This window comes from Brachyistius frenatus, unplaced genomic scaffold (genome assembly GCF_029030835.1).
Source record: "Brachyistius frenatus isolate BFR_SWC_R1_liver_20210118 unplaced genomic scaffold, ASM2903083v1 Contig_7, whole genome shotgun sequence".
NCBI lineage: Eukaryota > Metazoa > Chordata > Actinopteri > Embiotocidae > Brachyistius > Brachyistius frenatus.
The window spans coordinates 8,209,320-8,234,469 of NW_027210606.1; the positions used below are offsets into that span (position 1 = coordinate 8,209,320).

The following is a 25,150-nucleotide window of genomic DNA, read 5'->3' on the forward strand; positions in this document are numbered from 1 at the left end:
AGTTGAAGTGAATCTGATTTTTACAAAACACAAAAATGCTGCTTTACAGTAACTCAAAACATAATTTGTTCATTGTAATGGGAGTTAAAACTAAGATTTCTATCTCACCGTCAGTCGAATACATTGGAAACAGTGGAACTTTGCTTTGTTATTTTATTTTCATGTTACTATATTTTGATACTATATTAAAGTTCAGGGGGATGGAAATGTTGCATATATTATTATTTATAGTTATTTCCCACACAAAACGTTGTTTGCTTTATTATATATACGATATTGTTTTGCTTTAAAGTAATAATCTCGAAGATTTTTATCCTAAACCTAAAGTGCGTGACTTTTACATATAAATGAACGTCTGTTTCGTCTACTACGAAATAGTAGATCAACTTCTGGCTTTGCTTTTTGAAGGGGATAAAAATGATTCAAATATACAACTTTCCTGGACTTTGAAATGTTTTTATAATCTAATGGATCAGATTGTGGAAAGGGAATTTTGTGGGGTTGCTGACGCTCAAAACAATTCATCCACCATTATACAGCTGCAGCAGTAACAAGAGCGGGTCAGGAGTGTTTTGTAATTACTCTCATTGGCAGAAGGGGGCAACAAAAGTTCAAATAAATGTCTATCTATAACTGAATGAGGTTATGCAATAGTGATTAAGGCTGGGGCCCACTGATTAAAGCCCTTTGCATCTGAAGTATTGCAAGTATTGTGGCAATTTTGCCGGGAATTTTTTTTTCCATCAATCTGCAGTGGTTGTTCAGCCAGAGAGGCTAGATAAAACATAACAGGCTCGCTCTTTAACTCACTCTACGTATGTCAACTGCATTACGTTACTCATGAGACACTGTTCAGATCTCTAGGAAGTGAAGTCTAAAATCACAGCAATGAAGAGATCCGTGTTAAACCACTGTTGGTTGCAGGGCCTCCCTTTCTCTTTCACCGTGGACCAAGCACACTGGGGTTGTGGCCAAGGTTAACCAATCACAATTCAGGGAGCTCACTAACAACAGGACTTTTGGCAGATTGAACAGAAGGCTTCCCTTATAAACTACATGACACAGCTACAAATAATCAATCTATCAGAAATGAAGTATGTCAGACCAGAACAGATGAAATATTACTTATATTTCTTCCAACGTCCACTAGCTCTTCGGACACTGTGTTTCTTCCGATTCTTTGATCAAATTTAAACATTTTCCAATGTTTATGCTCACGGGGGAACTGTCGGTTTTCTTTGTTATAAGTATCTTTTGCTGATATGTTATAATGGGGCATTCTATAAATAAAACTGAATTGATTAGTTATAACTAAAGTGTATGCAGTCTAATACAGCAGTCCTGTAATAAATCAATCATAATGAAAGTTGTAATGTTCAGTTTTTGTAGAAGTTTCTATAAGGGTGGTGTTTATTTCATTACATATTTAAGGAGGTAGTTTGTTGTGTGCTCTCACTGATATACAATAAATGGATGGGCAAAATATTAGAAACATAAAACAATACAATTAAACAGCTCAGCAAATTACAGCTTCTAAATCTGAGTCAACCTCAGCGTAAAACAGTTTTGACAAAAACTGGAGATGACAAACTTCATTTAAGGTGGGATTTAGAGCAGTCCTATTCTATGGAAGTTCATTAGTTTTTGTTGGGTGAACCTAATAAAAAAGAAACTGAGTATGTAGGAATAACAGAACATCTGCACATTCTCCCTACTTTCTTTTTTTCATAATCTAATTTTCACATCATTCTTTGTTCAAGAAGTTACATTGGCTGCATATAGTATTATGAAACAGTGGTTGCTGCTGCCAAACTGCTGAGAGGCTGAACATGGACTGATGCAAAGTTCTTATCTGCTTCGTAGTGAACTTCAGTCACCATTTCACATCACTACTCTCCAACCTCTATTCCTCCACAGCACATCTGACCCAAAAATGTGAAAGGGATCTGACCGTGACAGATAAGTGAATGAGAGGCCACAATAGTTGTCATAGAAACAAATGAGCAAAAACTGTTACAATAACGCTGCTGATAAAGTGAAAGGGCTGTGAGGCACCAGCTGTAAATTCTGCAGAATAGATTGAGTAACTTAGCCAATCAGCTCCAAACGCTGTTTATCATATAGTTCTCCTGTCATTGGCTGAGAGCGAAGACAAGCCTCCAGTGAACCCTGCTGTACTATCAGGGGTGTTAAGGGCAGACAGTTGGTGGAATAAAGTAAATAATTACTTAATCTTAAATCGGTGACTGCCATAAGGAACCATACTGAATGAGACTACATGGTGTTTATTATATTTGAAGGCAATAAGATCATATTTATAAATGTAATTACAGTTTATAAATATTTTTAGAAATAAACCAGAATTTGGATGAAAAGATTGCTGAGTCACAATCACAGAACGGTGAACGTAATACGTAAACGTGTTTGTCTGACAAGTTTCTGCACTGTAGGTTACGTGGATCGTTGACTTTCTGACAGCCGGTGGACTTTGATTTGACCCAGGTGTACAGGAGTACACAGTAACGCCTCTCTGCGGATGTCATAAAATAAAGCCGGCCAGAAAATATATAAATACAGAGCAAAAGATGCTTCTGTCCTTTCTGTGAAGTGCAGCCCTTTATGGATTATAATCTGGCCAATCACATCCCAGCCTGCAAACAAACAACTGCTGATCGAAAAGAATCTGAATTTTAAGACGAAAAGTGTAAGTGTTTTATATTTTTATCATCAGTCTGCACTGGGATTTCAGGATCACTGCGGCTCATAGAAGATATCAACCTTAAGATGAAACCTAAAAAAGATGACTCATGAGAGTATGTGGTTAATGTTTATGTGGTGGTGTTTTATATCCAACATTGATTTGACATCGCATGTGTATCCGTGTGTTTGTGCTTACCTGTAGTAGGAAACATGGTTGGACTCAAACCCTCAGATGTTCCTCCTCCTCTGGGGGTAAAGATGGCGAGTGCTGCAGCAGCAGCCTGTATAGCTGATATTGTCACATTTCCTCTGGACACAGCCAAAGTCAGACTACAGGTACCTGTTTAGTAATATTGTCCACAAAACAAGAAAGTTAATTCACTGTCACTGAAATGCATCTGATAATTATATTGTGAATATGGTTTTCAGCTACTCTAGTTTTGCCATGACCTACTTAGAAACATGATATTGTCACAATCGACCGGGCAGTTTGGCTTTTAACTTTGTCCACTTCAGTGCCCCAAATCAACGGCACATATCTACCGTTCTGCAGCAACAAGCTGCACCATTAGGTCTAAAGATTTTTGTTCCGCAAAGCCGATTTAAGCCATGAGTACAATCTGTGACCCCAGATTCAAGGAGAGAAGGCGGCAATGGAGGGCATCCGCTACAGAGGAGTGTTTGGGACCATCAGCACCATGAGCCGAACAGAGGGGCCCAAGTCTTTGTATAACGGGCTGGTGGCTGGGCTGCAGAGGCAGGTGTGCTTCGCCTCCGTCAGAATCGGCCTCTACGACAATGTTAAAAATTTCTATACAGGAGGCACAGACCGTAAGTGGTTAGTTTTGAAGTTCCGAAAAAATAAAACTGTATTTCAAAAGTAAATTGCACTTTCAGAATATTGCTGCTCACAGGTTTACACATTTCAATTTCTAGCCGTCACAAACAAACATTGTTTGATCAAGAGGCATGTCGGCTGAAGCCGGTTTTATCTGTAAAGCTCAAAATCAGAAATGTGTGTCAGAGGGTTTTACAATCTGTTTTACATGCGATGCCGAGTGTCCATAGATACTCCAGCTAAATTCTTTAGAGGAAAAAAAGGGAGAATAAGGAGGATGGATCCATCCTGCAGGACAGACAGACATTCAAAAGGAGCTTTCTGTCTCTTATCTTGCTTGAATAAACTGATGATGGGTTTTACAGATAATATCTTGATCCAAAACAGTAACTAGTAGCTATAACAAATAATAAAATGTACAGTATTTAAGTAAAGTACCTCAAAGCTGCAATTGAATGCAACATCTGTTTAAATATTCTATGACTTGTTTGTCTCTACAGATGCTAGTGTGCTGGTACGTATCCTGGCCGGCTGCACTACAGGTGCTATGGCAGTGTCCTTTGCGCAACCCACTGACGTGGTCAAGGTTCGATTCCAAGCCCAGATGAACCTGGATGGTGTGGCTCGCCGCTACAACGGCACCATGCAGGCCTACAAGCACATCTTCCAGAATGAGGGCATACGAGGACTCTGGAAAGGTGCGCCTCTAGTGTCACACTTCAGGAAAGGACACAACCCAAAAAACCAGGATCAATCACGATTAAAGTGTCGAGGACTGTTGTCTTCTGTTTCATACAGGAACGCTACCCAACATCACGAGAAACGCACTGGTCAACTGCACAGAGCTGGTTACATACGACCTGATCAAGGAGGCCATCCTCAGACACAACATATTGTCCGGTGAGAGAGGGCTAATACATGTGTGCCTGAGCGAGAGAGAGAGAGAGACACACACACACACACACACACACACACACACACACACACACACACACACACACACATCCCAGAGAGACAGCTGATTGGACAGAAAGCCCCACACCCTCTCTCCACCCTATAGCTGATAACAGCCCACATGCCGGTACAACACTGAACATGGTGTATTTTCCCCTCATCGTGCTGACTAGTCGGTAATATGACATTTATCTCAATCACTATGACGTAATCTGCTGACGCTGGTTTCTATACTGCCCCGCTGAGAACAGAGACCTCCGATTGACTTTCCTACTCTCTCCACAGACAATCTGCCGTGCCACTTTGTGTCTGCGTTTGGTGCCGGCTTTGTTACCACGGTGATTGCTTCCCCAGTTGATGTGGTGAAAACGAGATACATGAACTCCCCACCAGGCCAGTACAAGAGTGCTATCAATTGTGCCTGGACCATGTTGACTAAAGAGGGGCCGACGGCATTCTACAAAGGGTAATCTTTTCCTCTGTGACCTCAACACAAACACTTAGCACTACTCTCCGGTAGCCCAGGGGTCTCCAACCCTTTTTTTTTTTTTCCTCTCAGAGCTACTTTGACAAAATGAAAGTGTCCAAGAGCTACTCATGTTAAGCAACAGTTCTTCACAGAGCTGAACTCCTCCAAAACCAGCTGAATAAGCTTCTTTTAAGTGAAGAATAACAAATTGACACTCAACACACACATACTCAACCGGTAGCTACTGGTTGGAGACCCCTGCTAACCTCTTTCCTTGTCTTATTGCAGATTTGTGCCCTCATTTCTGAGGTTGGGATCGTGGAACGTCGTGATGTTCGTCTCGTTTGAGCAGATCAAGAGAGCCATGATGGTCACAAAGAAGAGAATGGAGGCCTCAAATTGAGATTCCTGTGTCAAACTTTTACTACATATCAATTCTTGTTTCAGCTTTTTGTTTCAACAATGTTCTTGTCCTGTGGTGACAAAGGAGACAACCCGTTATTGAAAAAGGAGTATTGGACAAACTGCCTTATATTTGACTTTATGTATATCTGAAGACACACTTCCGCTTTTATACTTTGGCCCAATGAGCCCATTCCGGATATTGTGGCAGTGAATGCTATGGGCACATGTTGAGTTCGCACTTTAAAACCTGTAAATTTAAAATCTGATGAGTACACGTCAGGCTTTAAACCAGTGCACCTTTACTTACAGGAAATATCATTGGAACCCACAATAAAGTGTAAAAGGCGTTTATATATTAAACACATTTGTCTTGTTTTACAGATACCGCATTTGCTTTTTTTTTTAACTTGTCCTTTAAAACACAGACATGAAGCACATTTCAAAACAAAAGTGAGTTTATTAACTGTAAGTGAGTCATTACATACACTCCTCAAAAGTAAACCACAGCATAAAAATAACCGGTAATAAAAAAATCAGTATCAGTCTCAGGAGATACAAATTTATGAAAACTGGGGCACACAACCGATCGGGAGTTGCACATCACTTCTATTGGATAATACAGATGGCATTAATGACATCAGTAGGACATGTTACAACTTTGTGCACAACCTTTTTTAAAACGAAAGCACCACAACGGAGCGTCAGAGTGGACATCATTCCTTACGTTAAGTTGTAGCCGAGATCTCGGAACATAAATATTTAATACCTGAGCAGGACTATTGGGAGAACACACAAGCTTTGTACACATAAATACGACAAGACAGCTAAAATATGGTCATCACCACTTTTCTGTCTTTAAATACAACAATTTAGCTGCTTGCTCGCTGAAAGTGCGTAAAGCCTCACAAAAGGTGGAGCCAATATTATCACGACAGTCCTCCGCAGCAGCTCCCATTTCCCCCTTTATGAATGGATGAACCACTGGAATGGTTATGTTTGAGGTATAGGGTGTTTGTGCTCTGGTGGCAAAACCTCACATTCACGGTAACAAGAGGGACTGAGCATCACTAATGAATCACTGCAGACACAAGAGGATTTTTTTTATTTTTTGTGTGGATTTTTCAGGAATATGAGGGACCAACCAGCTTCATCCTGCTTTTATGTTTTCAATGTTCAGCCCTGCTCATGCTTTTTTCAACCGGATCAAACCATGTCAGGATGGTGGACTCAGGGGATGCCTTAGTTTTTAGAGCGGACAGTCAATGTGAGAGACACATCAGGGTCCTGTAAATGTGTCTTCACTATGTCATGGAATTTTTCTCTGTACTGATTGAACTCCATGATGCTCTCTGGTTCTTCTGCCACCCAGAATTTATCAAATTCATAAGCCAAATAACCTAGGAGAAGAAAAGGAGAATTTCAGATTGTTTTTTATTTAAATCATCAACCAACAAAATTTCACCTTCAATGAGTAAATGTTGTTTTGCATATGTCTGGTCATCTAAAGAAGAAGAACAGAAGAATGATGTGATCTTTTACTCACAGTATAGCTGATGAAAGTGTTGCAGCTCCGGTGCGCCCTGGACTGTGTTGTACAAATGTGGTTTCAAAGCACCGCTCTTCAGGAGGCTGTATGCCATCTCTGTCAAGTTGATCCCAACTATGGCATATGAATATCTAAAACATGTACAGTTCACAATGAGTATTAGGTGAATGCTAAAAAGTGATGATCAGATCTAGTGACGATAACGCAGTGATTTTAGAAAGATTAAACTTCTGACACAACACCAATGTAATGGATGAAATGAACGCATGAATATCTCTTACCCCAGTTTAGGATGATTTGCATGAGACAAAACCTGACGAGCCTCCGTTGTGTAGTTTTCACTGAAAAAACTGCAGACACCAAAAAAATAGTCGTATAATAATTTCTTACTGCAGCACAATGCTCGAACTTGACTATTGTCAAGACTATGGCGGAGACTGTGCGAACCAGTAAACATGCACTTACTGATGAGAACTGTAACCATTTATAAAAGGAAAATATACTATTTTAAAAATTTTATTAAATTAATTTATGTTCATCTGTGTGATTGGCGCTGCTCTAACAATGTGGAAAAATCTGGCATGTCATTTTGTGTATGTAGCATGTATGTAACCAGGTAAACTGACGGCCTCCCTGGTATTAATAATATAATATATATATAATATAATGGCAACTCATTTCAGCATTATTAATTAGTTTTTGTATTGTCTGTGTCTGAACCTCAGAGTGAGCAGAGGGGGGGCATTTGTCTTTCCCCCCTTGTTTTCGACAAGCCTGAATTTCATGTTTCACTGCTGCAGTATGAAAGCAGCCAAAGAAAAAAAAAATCCTCTTTAAAATAGTGCTGGTGCAGTTTACTAGTCAAGAATGTTAAAACTGGTGAAACAGAAGAAGCCAAAGGCTATAAAAACACTGCACATGTGTACAAGATCAACAAGGATGCACTTGCGAAAGAACATTTTTAAAATGTACCAGTGGTGACAGTTTTCCGACTGCTTCCCATTAAACAGGATTTTGTCAGCGAGGCCAGCAGATGCTTCTCATACTGGTACCAACATTCTCTGTAGTTATTTATGGCTTAGTTAATAAATATCTTGTTGTTATTTGGTACTCACACAAGGTTGATTAAGCCCAGCAGGCCCATTCCCCTGAAGTCAGTCTTGGGGTCGTCTCCCTGGAAACCAATGTCTCCCCACTGTTTGGTTATCCTGGACTCCAGTTTGACTGTTGGCATCAACAGGTCCCACAGCTGAGAAATAATTCAAGGGTGAAACATTTTAATTTTCCACTGTATTGATTTACAAGTAGAATTACACCTAATACGATGTCTGTGCATTGAATTTTGGCTTCTTAATCAAGACTTAATCTGGGAAACAAGAAAAAAAAAAAAACATATTATAAAAGAGATTTCTCCTTCTAAAGTATCATCTACTTCCAGTACTTCCAGGTCTGTTAGGCTGTTAGTTGAAGTGTAAAATTCAATCAGTGTTCTGAAAATCCATAAAAACTGGTACAAAAAGCAGAAGTATTAAAAACATGTTGGTAGCTCACAATCTTTAAACCTTATCTGAAATATACTGTGATATTCATGTAACTCTCATGACTCACAAATGGTTGACACAAAAAAAAAAAATCTTGGGACATATGTATATGTCCTTTTTTGCTCTGTGGAACAGAAACAATGCAGCTCAAACCTGTGGAGCGACTGCTTTATTAATATGTATGGATTATATACCTTCAAAAGCATGGCCCCGTGTTCAGGGTTGTCAGAGCTGAAGACTTCCTTTCTCAGGTCTTCTACAGATCTATACAAGCTGCTGTATCCCGTTATCTGTAGCAGACAGACGTGTATGTTCTCCTTGAACCTAGAACACAGGTAAAACCAATAATGAATCATTAAATTAAAAATTACATTTAAATCAAAGAAGTGCAGGTTACAAACAAATTCAAAGTAACAGAAATGACCTTACTGGGGATCTTTCTGGGGTTTGATATTCTTCTCTTTCACAATTTGACCCACACATTGCTCTAATTTATCCTTGTTGGTTTCCAAGGCTCCTCTCAAAACCTACAGAGGAAAAAGGAGAGGAAGAGTTACACCAGAAAGAAAACCAGCACACACACAGTGGGGAAATGCATTTGTACAGCCAACCTCAGAAAAAGAAGATGACTCAGCACTTCTATTTCTACACTGAACAGACTGTTGACTGAAAAACGCTTACAATGGTAGAATCATTAAATGACTTGCGGGGTCAATTCATCTGAGCAGGGCAAAAGGGCAGATGATATGCTGTTATTGAAGCTTAGTTTCTTCAATCTCACATTTACTGCAGGTAGATTATTTAACTTATCTAAAATGAATCAGCCCATATAACCCTATATAGCATCTTTATATCGTCTCTACAACAGAGATTTTGTTCATGGCAGCGGTAACATGGTAACTTTAAAAGAATCCCATTGAAAACAGAAAAGCAACTTCTAGTGTGTCTTTGCATTTTGATTAAGTCACTTTTTTTTTTTTTTTTTTAACCCATTACTGTCATATAATATGTAACTCTATATGATGTGCTTAAGTTGCGTGTTTTTAAGATACTGTTATGGCTATGTTGGACTGTGACAGTATGTGGGGCAAATAACTACATAGTTGAATAAAGAAGCCTAGACATAAAATTTTTTATATTTTTTTATTTAAAAACCTGAAATAGTCTAATAGAAAGCTGGAACTTACCCAGGACTTCTCCTCTATCAGAAACAGAACTAACTCCTCAGAGTTGACATTTTCTTACCTTGTTCTTTGATGACTGAAGAGAGTACTCTACAAGAGGACACAAGAGGCGAATGAATATAATGGGAGTAAATGTACACGAGGAAGCAAAAAGTGGACCGGATTTGAGACGATCTCGTGTACCTGCTTTTGTTGTCCTCAGTGCTCCAGGTTTGTATCTGCAGCATATTCTCTGCAGCTCACACCTTCCTGTCGCCTGTCTGATGAGCCACTTCAGCCAGTATCTCAGGAAGGACGTGTACACGTACTGCCAGATATACCCGAACATTTTCTAAAACACACACAAAGAAAATAACTTGATCACCCGGAGAAAATCAGGCCGAAATTTCGGATCGTCAAATCATTTTTGACTCTCACTTTTCTGATCATGTTTTAATGCCGTCAACTGATAATGAAGTTCATTTGAATAACAGAGTATTTTATACGGTGTGGAATAGAAGCACAAACCAGCACTAACAAGAAATGAAGTCCCCGTACCTGTAAACTGCATTTAAGGCTAAGTTTGGCACAAGTATATTTACTAAAGTACTGTACTTGTACTTTCCTTGAGTATTTCCATTTGATGCAGCTTTATACTTCTACTGCACTAAATTTCAAAGTCAAATATTGCACCTTTTACTCCAGTACAAATGTCTGGCAGCTTTAGTTACAAGTTACTTTGAGGATTACAGTTTTTCATACTCTTTCTGTCCAGTGATATATATGATATATATAATATATATAATAGTAACAGATAAGGGCATGAACTGCATAGTGTGTACTTTTACTTTGGGAACTCTCCATACATTTTCTTACGTACCTTTACTGAACTAGGGATTTGAATGCAGGACTTTTACTTCGTGGTGGAGTATTTTCAGAGTGGTATTGGTACTTTTACCACTCAGGAAAAGACCTGAATACTTTCTGATGTACGTGATGTGTCATCAGTCCGTGTTTAGGACCCGAGACCATCTTCTTTGTTCTCACCAACGAGAGTCATTTACAATTCAGTGTATGAAAGGATACGTTGAACATCGAAAACAAACACAGTACCCATAAACAGGAGGTGAACGTGAGAGGGACAGCTGGTCCACACAGAGAGGGACAGCTGGTCCACACAGAGAGGGACAGCTGGTCCACCAGCCAAGACAATAGCACTGAGGGAGCTAGCATCACTGCTAATGCTAACTTCTGACAAACGCAGTCACTCCGTTTACTGACAAAGATTCAGTTTTAGATGCTTCAGAAAGCGACTGAACTGCTCACGAGTTACTTTTTTTTGTTGTTGTTGTTGTTTTTAATTTGAACGAATTGACTGAGCTATCTGGGCTTCAAAGCTCACAAATAACAGTTAGCCCGGTTGGGACAACAGGTTGTCATTGTGTTCGTGTTAGCTGGCTACACAACCACGTTACGTGTTTGATAGTATTTCGGATGAACCAGCAGATGAGGTTCATGTCACCCTACCGTCTCCGGGAAGATGCTGTCACACCGGAATAAAGCCAAACTTCAACCCACTTTCGAGCTCCCACTTGCCGTGTAATGAGGTTAGGCGACGTCTCTCTTGACAACAGCTCCGGCACCTGAACGCAACGTTCAAGGTTCACACAGACAGACAAAAACGGGACACTTAGAAAATAGATTGATGGATGACGTACCCTCTTGTGTTTAGGCGTCATACAGCGATTATTTCAAACATTGTTTTATGAAGGGTTTCTTCTGCTAACATGGCCGACATATTCCGGGAAATTTGGATTGAATGTTTAGGCAACTTTAAATGGCGTGACGTCTTTGAACGCAGCGGTCCATAGTTTGGACGCCGCCGCAGCGCCATCTAGTGTCTGGTTCTGCAGATCAGATTAAATTCAGATAAAAGACTAAATCAGACCAGCCGAGTACGTGTCTTTTCAAAATGAACCACAAGATGATGCCAGATTCACAATATGATATCAAACCAAGTCTATAGAAGGGCTGTCTTTTTTTTTTTTTTTAATAGTCTCGTCATATTATGTTGCACGTAGGCTTTTATTTAATTCCATGCCGTCATGTCTAGTCACTGTTTAAAACAGTGGCAATACAGACAAAACATATAAGTCCATAACTGTGTAACTCTTTCCAAAGTGGCTGCACACAAGCCCTCGCCCTTAAGCGGTGACCTGACTGCAGAAAAATGTATGCAGCCATTCCTGCGATCCTCATCAATGGAGCACTCAACTGTAATTAAGTCGCGGCTTTCCTTCTCACCTAATCAGTCCCTCTGGGCTTTTAAAGGCATGAGGTCCATCCCATACAATTACTGCAATCCGAGAGGAACGACTGTCTCCAGCCCCGGCTATATGTGAAAACGGAATCCCAAAGTAACAGTGTACATTTTAATAACAGCTTGAGGGATTAGCCTAGGATGAGCAGGGAGCTGGCTGCAGTGCTGATAAGATGAAGAATGCATACATTAAAAAAACAAAAACAAATGCTGTCCTTTCTTCGGTAAAGACAGCTTAGGTCAAATATCCTGGCTAGTTGGAAAAGTTTTCATAAAAATCTGTCAATTATTTTCTCAATTTATAGATTTTTCATGTTGTCTACAAGTGCCATTGAAAGGAAATACCAGTTATAAATGTATTGTTATATATGACCAAGACAAAAATACATTTTTGAGAGACTGAAACCAGCAGATGTTGCATATTTTTGCTTTAAAATGACAAAAATTATTCAACAGACAGACAGACAGATAGACAGTTACTTTATTAATCCCCAAGGGGAAATGTTTTCGCAATTTTTTCGCAAATATTGCTGCTAAACAAAAATTGTCAGTAATCAGTGCAGTAATTCTCATGTAAATATCAAATCAGGATGCACTGTATCATATGCATACCGTGTGGTAGGGAGTGATTGTTTAAAAATTTTAGGTCCGTTTTTTTCAATTGTTTTCGTCAATGGTCCTTCATCTGAAGCAAGACTGTTTTCTGTTTTTCTTTATTAACATGATTCTAATATTATAAGTGTGAAGACTAAATAATTTGAACTAAAAGCTCAATAAGGCTTCCTGTTTAAGTGTGTGCCTCCATTTCAACCTCATCCAGAACAGTGGTTCCCAACTTTTTGGGCCTATGACCCTTATACCTGCATGCAGACCCCAATGTGCTCCCTTCCAAGTGATCATCCTTTCCCAGATTTGTTTTGTCAAATTATTTTAAAGGCCTTGTACTATCAATGATTTAGCTAGTAAAAAAATAAATAAAGGTAAAATGAAATAGGATTCTGTTTTTTCATCTTCCTCTTCTTTCCTATCTGATTATGAACCTACAGGTTGGGGGTGATTGGTCACAACACCTCATACGCTCAAATACACACTCTACTACCTGCAACAGTAAAGCAGGAAATGCATACGCTTCCCATTGACAATATTGAGTAACAGTTTTATTTGAAGCTATTTATTTATTTATTTATTTCAACAAATGGGTCACTTTTCTCTGCATGTGATCAATAAAGTTTATGATTTTATCTTAAACTCCTCAGTTATCAAACACAATTTGATTGTCGTTTGATCAATTCCTGATGCTGTGCATTGTAACCTATCTCCTCCAAAAATGGTAAATTCCAAGTATTTGATCTAAACGTCATCTAAACTGCATCACTGAGACAGCAAATGACACCAAGTATAACCTAAATATCCTGATTATAAAGGTAATTTGTTCAGCAGACCTCCTAAAAGCACAGAGGATAATGTATGCATTCTGAAAATGTATTTATTCAGAAACATAACCTGATTTTGCCAAATGCATCCCTCTAAACTGCCTCACAACAGCAAGTCATGAATCCATCTCTGAATGATGCAAACAGACACAGCAAAAACAAACCCCGTATCTTCTTGGACCATTACGGGCAGCCTTATGAGCCCCAGGATCTAGAAGTAATCCATTTCAAGTGCAAGTGACCCGCCTGTGAACGCCTGCGGCTGTAACTATACTGCCTCCGTGCCCATCCTCTCCCCCAATCACCAATTCATATGGTTATCTGAGCTGCACCACGGTGCCTGCCCTGCCTGGACCAGTTCATGGTGGGATAGCACACATCATAAGCGGTCCATTTTGTGATCATTCACCTTCCCCCCCAGCACGAGCAAGCGGTGGTAAAGATCTCAGGACAGCAACCGTCGGTCGGACAGCCGTGACTCATTGCGCACGGTCAGTCAGTCAGGGTGCTTGAATTTTGCGGTTGGCTGTGGAGGATCGATACCTCCAAGACCCATATTCCGTTTGGAAGGCGTGGCTTGGTGTCACCGACACAGGGTTGATTTTTCCATATTCATTTCGAGGGTTTAGCCTCATCTCACTGACGCGGACGCGCAAACGGCAGCCCACGGGACGGGACGCAGGCATCGTCTCTAAAGGTAAGCCATTCATCATCTTTTAATTAGACTCCGCTTTCCGTCGTGTTTGTTGTTAAATTCTTCCGCAAGGTCAAATCAAATCAGCAAATATCAGTCGCTTCTGAGATGTTGCATTGGAACAAGAGGCTACAGTAACATGACATAGATCTTAATTGGCCTGAATAGGTGGTGTGCATCACTTGAATGTATAGGCTGTTATGTTTGCCGTTTTGCATGAATTCACATTCTCTGTTCACTCTTTTCCAAACTGCGGCAGGGTGGAAAAACAGCCGAGACACCGAAGCGTTTTAATTGTTGAATATAATTACAGCCAGGACATGCTTCCCATAAATATTTGCGCTTTGACAACAGACAGGCAGATGCACGGTGACAGAGCACACACAAATGGGCTGCACCTGTCCATGACCCAAACCAGTAACCTACTATTCTGTGTTATTGCAGTCACACTTAAAAAAAAAAAAAATGCATTCAGGTTACCAAGTAGATAGATTATCATCTGCTAAGTGAGTGTGACAGGAAGGATTATTCTTCATCAGACATAAATGTGCAGAATAAAATCTGTTATGTTTGTGGTTGTCCCTCCCAAAGAAATACAAGGTGGAGGGTGCTGTTGTGAGAATACCTCAAAAGCCGAGTTTAACAGTAGATTCATGAACTGCACATTATGCAGAATCGATTATCCTCAGTAATGTCACTGAGATGGAAAAGGCCAACTGATGCTCTCTGTCCTGTAGCTCTCTGAATTATCAATCCGTGGCTCTTCTTCCTGTTTATTTGGAGCTCGGAGGCTGTTTTTGTGGGATTAGAGCCTTGATCACAGCGCGGCTCATCTGTCTGGGTCCAAACATATTTCGGATGTCTGCCAAGTGCTGGCACATTACTCGCAAGGTTGGCCAGATGCTTTCACACGTTTAATAGACGGAGTCATTCATCAGGCCTGGGATAGAGAGATGTGTGAAACCACAGGTCACTGCTGAAGATTTACACCAAACTGATTAAAAACAGGACCTGAACACAACCTGCTGGCTTTCAAAACCTCTTGTGGATATTTTTCACTTAAAAGGTCACATGACAAGGGAAACAACGGGTCTAGTTCAACTTTAAAGGAGTGATTATAAATGTATTCAGGGAGCACTTTCATTTGATCCACATTTTGCAGGATTATCTGTAAATGGGAAACTGCTTCAAATTAATAAATGGACATATTAAAAATTTTATTATTTTATATATGGTTCATGTTAGACCAAAATAATTTAAAAAAAACCAAACAGGATTATAATATATATAACAAGAATGTTACTAATTGGCTAACTTCCCATTTGGCATATAACACAGATATGCCCCTTTATTTTTAACTGAGTCAAACTAACATGGGTCATAGCTCCCTCCAGGAGCAACAGTACAGGCACTTCATCACTCCATTCTTTATTTTTACACTATATGTTTATCATATAACACTCATTATTGTTGGTGTTTCTGATGACGTCACTTGATGTATGAATGGGTGATATTATTATAACTTCAGCTGATGTAATAATTGGGTGATGTGCTGCCAGACAAATGTTTAAGTTAGGAATTTTAGAACAAGGAAAAGATCAAGTGTCAGATGAAACATCATTAAATGTAGAATATTAACAATTTTGAATCAGGTATCTTTTCTTCTGTGTGCATGTTCAGTCTACATAAGTCAAAGTCATATAGCTGTACTTTGTATACTTTACTTACAGGCCTGTAAACTTTGCTTTGGTTTAGTCTGACACAGCATTTTTGTATCCTCTTCAGGGATTTCCCATCAGTTTTTCTTTTTGTTATCTTTTTTTCTTTTGCTTGTTTTTGTTACACACACAATGGGATTGAGCAGTTTGAAATAGATTCAGATTATATCATGGGTGCTTATAAAGCATCAGAAAAGAAAAAGAAAATCCTGCATTTATTGTAAATTAGACAGACAGAAAAAAAACATTCCTTCAATAGTCATAGTACAAAAATCACATCTTCTTGAAAAGACAAAGGAGCATAAACTCCATATCACCACAAGTATAAATATTATGATTAATAGGATTGTTAAGCATATATTAGTCCTAATTCAAAGCAGTCATGAAATGAGGCAGGTAGGGGGCACTGATTGTTCTGGCTCTTGGTTCTTTATTCTAAGTGATCATTTAAATACATAGGTAATAGTTGTTCATTGAAACTGTCAAGTCATCTCATAAAATCATCTAGTCTGATTGTCTGATTACATTAATCTATATTAGGATGTAAATATTGTGATAAATTGAAGAGTCTATTTCTATTTTCCTCCTTTAGGAACCTGCAAAAAGGGACATTGTGCATCTGTGTCTATCTCTGGATTACGACAATATTCAAAGACTGAAACAGGGAATACAGCATGGGAACTAACCCCAAAAGGACAGTGACAGTCCAGATGGTGCCTCAGCTGGCTGGGATGGACACACTGGGCAATGAGGAGTCCAATGCCAACTGGGCTAAAGAGCCCAATCTCAAACTCTCTCAGGTTTGTCCAAACCTCCCCCTCACATCTCCTGACAAGCAGAATAACTTATCTGTGACCACTTCTCCTGCTAACACCACCCCACATCCCCAGAAAACACCTTCCACAGGAGGTCAACCAGTGAGCAGCACCGTGTCAGACAAACCAGTAGTAGGCAATGGAAACCAGACAAAATCTGAGCAAGTGACAGGTGGAGACCAACATTTGCCAAACTTGTTTCTAACAGGTGAAAGTGTGGGTGAGGCCCGAGGCGACCAGAGGGATTCAAATGCTAACGTGACAACGTTAAGCCTGATTTATGAAAAGGACATTACAAAGACCTGTTTGTCAACTGCTGTTACATCGTCAAGGGTCGACATGGACAGCAATGATTGCAGAAAAAAAGGGCCAACTGCACCAGAGGAGCAGCATGCAAAGCTGACGTCTTCAGCCAAAGCCACAGCACGAGAGAACAGTGGTAAACATGTTCCTCCAAATGACAAAAATCTGAACGAGGCCAGTGAATTGAGGAATAAAGCAGCTGAGCCTCAACAAGATAGTAAAGAAGGTACTTTAGCTCCCAAAAACAAGGATACTGCTACTCCACAGAAAACTAAAGAGCCTGAACACATACAAAGCTGCTCATCAAGCTCTGTGTGCTTGCAAGAAACACCAAAACTCGAACAAAGCATAACAACTTCAACTCCACTTAACTCAACTAAACCTCCATCGAAGAGTAAAGATGCAGAGGCTGCCTCTGCAAATGAAAATTCATGTTCAAAACATTCAGAGAAGGATTTTCCACCCGTAAAGACACCAAAAGTCCTCTCAGATAAACATCAGCCAGTGTCTTCGCAGAAGGTCTCCTCCACTCTGCCCCAGGCTATACAAAACATGCCGGCGTATGGGCAGGTGGCTGAGGAAAGCAACCAGACTGACACAGCTGTCTTTGAAGGGCAGCAGCACTGCAAAGTCTACAGGGAGGCTTCGACGATGACCTCATCCCCATCACCAGCCTCAGTCAAGCAGTGTCATGATATGGAGGTTCAGGCTGTGGCTCACATGTGCAGCAAGGCTGTGGCCACTAGTCCGCGCCTGCTGCCCTTCGCTGAGACCCACGGGCCAAGCGGTGATGTAGTCCTCCGGGAGGAGGCGCAGAGCCTGGCTGTAGTCTACCAGGTCAACGATGGTGTGGGTCTCCATCAGATGAACGTAACCTCTTTATCTGCCTCTGCTGATCTGATGTCAGAGAGACTCACTGTTGAGGCAGAGATGTGTCCCAACCAAAACACAGGTGTGGTTTTCCAATCAGAAACTCTGTCTCACCAGCACGAGTCCAGGCTTGGAGCCAAGCCCAAAGAACCAGGGTCAGCTCTGTGCAACACCCAGCCAGTTTATCAAATCAACATAGAACACAGCAACAAGAAGCAAGGCGAGACAGGAAACTCCCAAAATAAAACTGGAGCGCAGACATCTGCAGCAAAAACAGCTACTGCTGAAGCTCCCTCTCTCAAATCAGGGAAACCCCCAGAGACAGCAGGCGCTTCCAAGTCTAGATCTGCTGACAGCAACAATGCTGCGCTGTCTCAGGCTGCTGTAACAACCAAGGCCGAACAAACCCTGCCAACAAAAACTACAGCAAACACTACATCCAAGTCAGATCCGAATAAAAATAAACATGAAACGTCAAAAAAAAAAAGTAAAGAAGCTGGAAGTAAAGCCCTGAAGAAGGACTCAAATTCTGGCAAACAGAAGAAACAATCGGGGAGAAATGCCAAAGAGGATGAGAAATCAGGGAAGCAGAAAGGAAAGAGCGTCCACGATGTCGTCTGGGATGAACAAGGGATGACCTGGGAGGTCTACGGGGCCTCTGTGGACCCCGAATCTCTCGGTTTTGCCATTCAGAGCCACTTGCAGTGCAAAATCAAGGAGCAGGAGAGGAAACTGATCGCCCAGACCTCCATCCGAAAGTCAATCTCTGGTGCTGATTCACCGCAACATGGCAAAAAGAACAAAAGGAGGCAGCAGAACATTTTCAGGTCAATGCTGCAAAATGTCAGACGGCCCAACTGCTGCGTACGTCCCCCTCCCTCCTCCGTCCTCGAGTAGCACAGCACAGAGGTAGTCAATGTCAGACTCCTCCCTTCTTTCCTAGAGGTCAAAATGTTTGTCCTCCCCTCATCGAGATTGCAATGCCAAGTGAAACATTAATGGGACAAAGATCCCTGTAAGTAAGTATACTGGAATGTTGTAGCATAAAAATATTTGTGATGTTTGTGATCAAACCAGGTAGGAAATAGAAATATAAAATGAACAATTGAAGATTTATTTTCTAGACATAGATATTAACGAGAGAAAACTTCGAACAGTTTTTAAATAACAAAGGCAATAATAGTGTAACGCATGTATCTTAGTTACAATGGCAGTTGTATGACCTAAAATGAAGTCCAGACCTTCACAGTGAAAGGCACTGATCATAACATATTACTTATCGTCAGAATATTTGTGCAAATATATTAAACCAACATTTCATTACATTTGGTGCATTTGGTATATGTTTTTGAGGTGTTTTGGGGCCCTATATTTATAAGATTGCGGTATTTTTTTTTTCATGCACATTTATTTTTAGTGAGTGATTAAAAAAGGGACTGTATGCATACATAAAAGCGCTGTTTAATCTCTGCTCTTCTTTGGTTTTCTATTAAAATAAGAAATAATTATGTTTTACACATTTTTTTACCTCTGACGTGAGACTGAAAGCAGGTAGTGTTGCTGTTTCTGTTGAATTTTAAGTATATTTCATGCCAGAGCAGATTTATAGAAAAAAAGGTAGATTACATTGTGAAATTAAAGGTCATTAAAAAAAAAAGCTAACGCCAAATATTGAAAAGACTAACCAATAACTCAAGAGAACATAGTGTTTGTGTGTCTTAGCCAGGTGCACATGTCAGGAGACGTGAGAACAGAGGGCATCATCAGGGCTGTCCCACGGGGAATGTATGGGAGTGACAGACTGCAGGTGATTGTAAAGTTACAGTTGGTTGTAGACTGTGCCGGAAACATTTGTGTCAAGTTTAATAAGATCATCAAGCATCAGGGCTTGTATTGGGGCCTAGACAGAAAGATTTTATAATGAATGCATGTTTTATTGGTTAGTGTTTGTCCAAGACATGTTGAAACTATGAGGCAAGGCAAGGTGTAACACTGACACAGATGCCCTGTAGTGGACAGGCAAGTGTATATATGGGGTTCAAAATATAAATGTCTCAAGGATACATAGCAACATCAAAGCAAAATAATATTCCAGCGCAAATCATGAAAGAAAGTCATATAAATTATCACATCAACTTACGATTCCGCAAAGCAACTCAATAATTATCGAGATGAAATAAGAGTTAAAATGACAAAAAACATCCAAAGCAGCGACTCAGTGAGACAGTGAGAAACACAGCGAGTTGAGAAGATTCGACTCTGCCGAGCTCATGTCATATCAAACTTATAATAATCAGGAGTTTCTAACTTGTAAATAGCAGTCATGTTGACATCCGAGTTGCAATTAAGAGTAGAGCTGCAACAATTCGTCAAGTAATCAACAGGATTCATTTGCAACCAGTAAAGTAATATTTGCATTTCAATTGTTGTTTATCGAACAAATACATACAAATGTTTGCTGATTCAAGTTTCTCACAAACAAAGCCTCACTGCTTGTGAAATTCCTTTTTTGGTTTTGGATCTTTTACGGCACATTTTAGGAAGTTGTCGTGGGTCTACATTTTACTGTTCTATGGACTAAACAAATACACAATTAATTGAGAAAATAAAGGAACTAAAGGGCAGATTAATAAATAATGAACAACAAAAAAATGCTATTGCACCCTTAATTAAGACAGGAAAACATATCAATAAGTAGTTACATTAACACTAACAGCTGTAACAAAATTTAAAGGAACGAGAGGGAGCAAAGTTAGTTCTCATCCTGAGAAGTGGTTTAACAAGGTACCATACACGTGAATCAGTGCTGTGCAGGAATTTCACGTCTTAAAACAGGATTTTAAAAACTAATTCCAAATCCACTCTGGTATTTAGGATTGTCTGATAATCTTGAGGACAAACACAGATTATTGAAGAAATTAGTTTTTCTATTTGGTCATTTCTGCTTCTTATTGGGTTTTGGCAGTTGTCGATTAATTGATTAACCAGTTGACAGACAAGTCTGATAACCAATTAATCATTTAGATTTTTGTTCAAGCAGAAAAGGCAAACATTTGATATTTCCAGCTTCTCAAATGTGATAAGATGTTGCCTTTCTTTGTCTTAATTATAACACAGTTAATATTTTAGGATTTTATACCGCAGTTTGAACAAAATTAGACGTCTGGTGGTATGACTTTGGGCTGTAGGAAACTGTGATGGGCATTTTTAAATGATTTTCTCTTACTGTACACACCAAACAATTAATAATATAATGAAAATAATAATTTGTTTCTGTCTATATGCTATCCCAAGTGTCTCAGTCTCAGTGTAAGATCAACGATCAGTTTCCAGGTCAAGTGTGGGGCAGTGTGAGATATAACCAGATCTGCCTTTCGTGTGAATTTTATCCTTTGTTTTTTGTTGTTATAATAACATTTTCATGAGTTGATATTTCTTCTGAAAGGCTTTGCTTTTACTAAAACACTTCTTTTCAGTGTGAATTTACTGTACTGACTGGAGTAACACTGATTTCAAGCGACTGTTGTTACTGTCTTAACCAGCGTGTCGCTTCACGTTAATGTCAGGATGTGATAGCAGGGATGAAAAAATCTTCTATAGTCGTAGAGCTGTGAAATGTCACAACCTGTAAGTAATGACACAGGGTGAAGGGATTAATCCTATTGCCTTTTTATTTTATGATCCACTGGGATCAGAGGACACAGCCACTCCTTATATCTGTCCCAACCGATCTGCTCAGACTTGTGTAAGACTCTGCAAATGTTTCTGGCGGTAGCATTGACCCTAAACCCGCTTTCCACACAAAATCTGGTATTTAAGACAAATCTTGAGTGACAGTGCTGACCGAAGGGTGTCACAGTGACATCACAAATCTGTAAGGTCCTACTAAAGACCAAATACAACCTCAGGTACATTGCCATGTGTCACTTCCTCCTCTTCCTGTCTAGGTCAGTTTGCCATTTTCTACTTTCTACATTGACTCTGTCCATTGCTGTCGACGACACCAGCCTTAATTCGGATTCTTTCACCGCAGCTTTAATTAGCGCTGTTTCAATTTTTAATAACCCCCCACTCACTGTATTGATGGGACTGGGTCCTATTTGGAAGTGCAGATTAGATTTGGCCCCAGGCGGCGGTTAGCACAGGGGAGGATTTATCCCAATGGCAAGGAACATGAAGAGTCATGTGGACAAATACCACCCACTGCTACAGCTACCAGAGGACAGCATTAAGCCTGCTTTCAATATTCACCTCTCTGGCTGTGTGCTCCGTGGCCTCCTGTTTGCTGCACTCTATATTCTTATATGACAAAAAATAACCAGTAATGAAGCTTATTGTTTACTGAGGCACATATCATGATGTCAGGGATTCAAATCTGGCCGGGGAGGGTCCTTTGTTGTTTGCACGTCATTCCCCTGTCAGCAAATGTCAACAAATCTCATTCAAACATGAAATTACAAGTTTCCAGCTTGTAAATAGCGTTATTGTCACATCTAAACTGTAATTACGATTGGGGAAGTTGGTCTCTGGCAGCTCATATCCGACTTGGCTCTTGACCAAATTGCCTGAAAACAAAACAAATATGAATGCCTCACATTCATTGTAATTAAAGTGCCACAGTTTGGCTTGCTGATGTGTTTTTAACATTTCTAAAGGGCATTTAAGGTCTCAGAAGAAAAAAAAAGATCTATAAAAGACTTTGACTGAACAGATTTATTTTTAAAGTATTAGTCAATAATACACATTCACTGTTGTTTGGTCTTTTCATGGGATGTGTAAAAAGAAAAATTTTAAATGTCACCAGTCACATCCTTTAAAGCCAAAAGCCGAAGCTATAAAACAAATTAAATATTTATAATAAACAGGATGTATATTTACAGCTGTCGTCTTGCAGTTGTCCATTTTAGTTAGCGTCAGCGAGGCTAAATAAAGACGAATCCTCTTCAATATATACTAATATCAGTAATGCCATTATGGATAATTGCACAATATCTATCATAACACGGTATTGAAATCCATTTTACAAATGTACAGCATGCAACACTGCGCTGTTCAAAGCACTGGCTATTAAATGCATATCTTTGAAACCTGATGGCAACAGTACATCCCTAATACCCAGCTTGAGAGCAGAATAATAATCTCTCAAGTGTTACTACTTAACAAGGAAACTCCCAGGCTGTGTCCGCAGCTAAAATTAAAGACTGATAGTCCATGAGAGGAAGCAGGAGCCCCCCGTTACAGCCAACGGGCCTCCCCCGTCTCACGCTGAGATGTGGAGACTAATTGTGCTGGTACTGCGGCTGAGTTGACAGGCTGCAGGAAAAACTGTGGTGCAATGTGTAGAAAAAAAAAATTATGAAAAGCGAAATGGTTTACATTCCTTATGCTAAAGAACATATACACATTTATTGAAGTTTGTTATGCATAATTTACCACTGTAGGTGATTAACCTTCAGATCTTTTTTGACTCGTAAATCTAATTTATGAGCAGCTCTGTTGGATTGGATACTCAATCGACATCTTCAAATTTTAATGTTTGAAGCTTTTAAATACCAAATTGGGTATTTTGAGTGTAAAAGATTCGACACTATCTTGCCCTGACTTATTTGGATTCCACTGCAGATGTGTGGTTTTACCATTTCAAAGTGTCAACACCACCATCCTCCGAACAGCATCCTCAGATTCATGGGATAAATTGAGGGCAGCAGCAGCAGCAGCATTTTTGAGCTATAATTGAAGTCCTACAGATAAGTTGCAGTGGTATTGGGATTTGAGATCTGCTTGCAGTGACCCAGTTAGTTTCATAAACACGAGCTTCTTCAGTTCATATAGATACCCCCAAAGGAAGCCTTTGCTGCACTTGGAAAGAAGCCATTACAATTATCCGGACCGTCATCGGGATAAAATATATCAGCTCACAGATCATTTGTGGCACATTAGATACACTTTTATCATGGGGATGAGTGTTAAGAATGTTTACAGATTATATTTGGAGATTGCAGATTGGGTAATTAAGGGTGGTTGGTGATCACAGTGTTGCTTTTTATTTCTATAAATCACAGGCTCCAAAACAGCTCTGGAGATTTGTGGTGGAAAGAATTTGTCATAAATTCTCTTTCATTTAGTTTTTGTCTTTAAATGTCTACATTTTCAACGATTTCTGTTTGTTTTTTCTCCATTGGCTTTCATTTTATATGCTCATCTCTTTCCCTTTCTTTCTCACTATGCCTTCAACTCCAGCTCCACATCTTCCTCTGTCGCAGATGCTCCTTTCTCTCTTCCACAATATCATAACGAAGCGTCTTAAGCCAGTAACAGTGCAGTAATTAAAGATTCTGCTGGCTCTTCTCTGCAGAATGTTTCCCATTAAATGGTCTTCTACTGTTCCTCTCCTTTATTTATCCTCTCATTGTATTAGCCAGATAGCTGGAAGTGAGGCTTGTCCTCCTGATGGCCGCTCCGTACCCAGTGGAATATGTGGCCTACATTTGTTTGCAGTGCAGTGTTGGCCTGTGTGAGCGCGTATCAAACAATTCCATTTTTCTGCAGCATAACCCTTTTGTCTCCCCTTATTTGGTGGCTGCACACTGTCCTTTTTTTCCATAATTTTTTGGGTGTTTCTGTCTTCTCTGCACCAGCGACTTAAATGTATCCAGCATTTTAGAGTTCATCAGTGATTGCTCATCCTTCAGTTCACTAGAACCTGCACTCATAACCTTTCTAACGGTGCATATATGTGCAAAGATGCATGTGAAACAAAAGCATATACACATGTGCACACGTATGCACAAAGGTCACCTTCCCTGGCTTCATTAGAGACTGCTTTATTATGGCTGACAGATGTGCCCATAAATCATAGGTCCCTCAGTGGAGCAAGAAGATCTAGAACAAACACTGATAAAGGTGAGTGAAAGGAAAGGGAAGAGAGACACACAGATAGATCGACAGACCTACAGACAGACTGACAGAAGTACACAAGCACATGCAGTACATTCATATTTACTAACAGTGTCTTTAATAATAAGTTTCCGTTTTTGAGAAAATCATCCATCTGCTTTAAGAAACATCTTTTCCATTGTCTGCGGCATCTCCAGGGAGAGATAAGCAGCTTCTGCTACATCATTTCTTTTTGTAAAGTAGAAGGAAAGAAAATGAGGTACTAAAGGGGACAGGTGGACAGATTGCTGCTTCAGATTCTAACATAGCCAACATGAATCCAGGAGATGATTCTGATCAAACGCAATCTTTAATGGAGACTGCGCAAAATGAAGATCCTCCTTGTGAATTACATTACTTCTAATCTCTGTGCTTATGTTGTTGCACGGCCTTTGTCACTCTGTCTGCAACACTGCAAGGGAAGTTAATCCCCTGATATTTTGTT

General features: G+C 39.8%; 3 protein-coding genes across 7 annotated transcripts; 2 read left to right on the forward strand and 1 right to left on the reverse strand.

Annotated features, from left to right (window-relative positions):
- The first annotated feature begins 2,597 nt into the window (after positions 1 to 2,597).
- Positions 2,598 to 5,750, forward strand: ucp1 (uncoupling protein 1). The gene is made up of 7 exons (XM_069689303.1): positions 2,598 to 2,704; positions 2,903 to 3,036; positions 3,333 to 3,531; positions 4,039 to 4,236; positions 4,337 to 4,438; positions 4,778 to 4,958; positions 5,250 to 5,750. The coding sequence occupies exons 2-7, from the start codon at positions 2,911 to 2,913 to the stop codon at positions 5,362 to 5,364; spliced, it is 921 nt and encodes a 306-aa protein (XP_069545404.1). The 5' UTR covers positions 2,598 to 2,704; positions 2,903 to 2,910; the 3' UTR covers positions 5,365 to 5,750.
- Positions 5,751 to 5,799: 49 nt separating this feature from the next.
- elmod2 (ELMO/CED-12 domain containing 2) lies at positions 5,800 to 11,436 on the reverse strand. Of its 5 annotated transcripts, none has more exons than XM_069689301.1 (10): positions 11,335 to 11,401; positions 11,213 to 11,259; positions 9,821 to 9,968; positions 9,699 to 9,727; positions 8,883 to 8,980; positions 8,648 to 8,777; positions 8,028 to 8,161; positions 7,194 to 7,262; positions 6,910 to 7,043; positions 5,800 to 6,763 (listed from the first exon to the last, which is right to left on the reverse strand). In XM_069689301.1, exons 3-10 carry the CDS (start codon positions 9,963 to 9,965, stop codon positions 6,606 to 6,608), a joined length of 897 nt encoding a protein of 298 aa, XP_069545402.1. In that variant the 5' UTR covers positions 9,966 to 9,968; positions 11,213 to 11,259; positions 11,335 to 11,401; the 3' UTR covers positions 5,800 to 6,605. The 5 variants fall into 5 exon arrangements, with proteins under 5 accessions (XP_069545402.1, XP_069545400.1, XP_069545399.1 ...); XM_069689299.1 differs by having other exon boundaries at positions 11,144 to 11,259; XM_069689298.1 differs by lacking the exon at positions 11,213 to 11,259 and having other exon boundaries at positions 11,335 to 11,436.
- Positions 11,437 to 13,721: 2,285 nt separating this feature from the next.
- gprin3b (GPRIN family member 3b) lies at positions 13,722 to 24,155 on the forward strand. The gene is made up of 2 exons (XM_069689304.1): positions 13,722 to 14,066; positions 16,374 to 24,155. The coding sequence occupies exon 2, from the start codon at positions 16,456 to 16,458 to the stop codon at positions 18,664 to 18,666; it is 2,211 nt and encodes a 736-aa protein (XP_069545405.1). The 5' UTR covers positions 13,722 to 14,066; positions 16,374 to 16,455; the 3' UTR covers positions 18,667 to 24,155.
- The last annotated feature ends 995 nt before the right edge of the window (positions 24,156 to 25,150 follow it).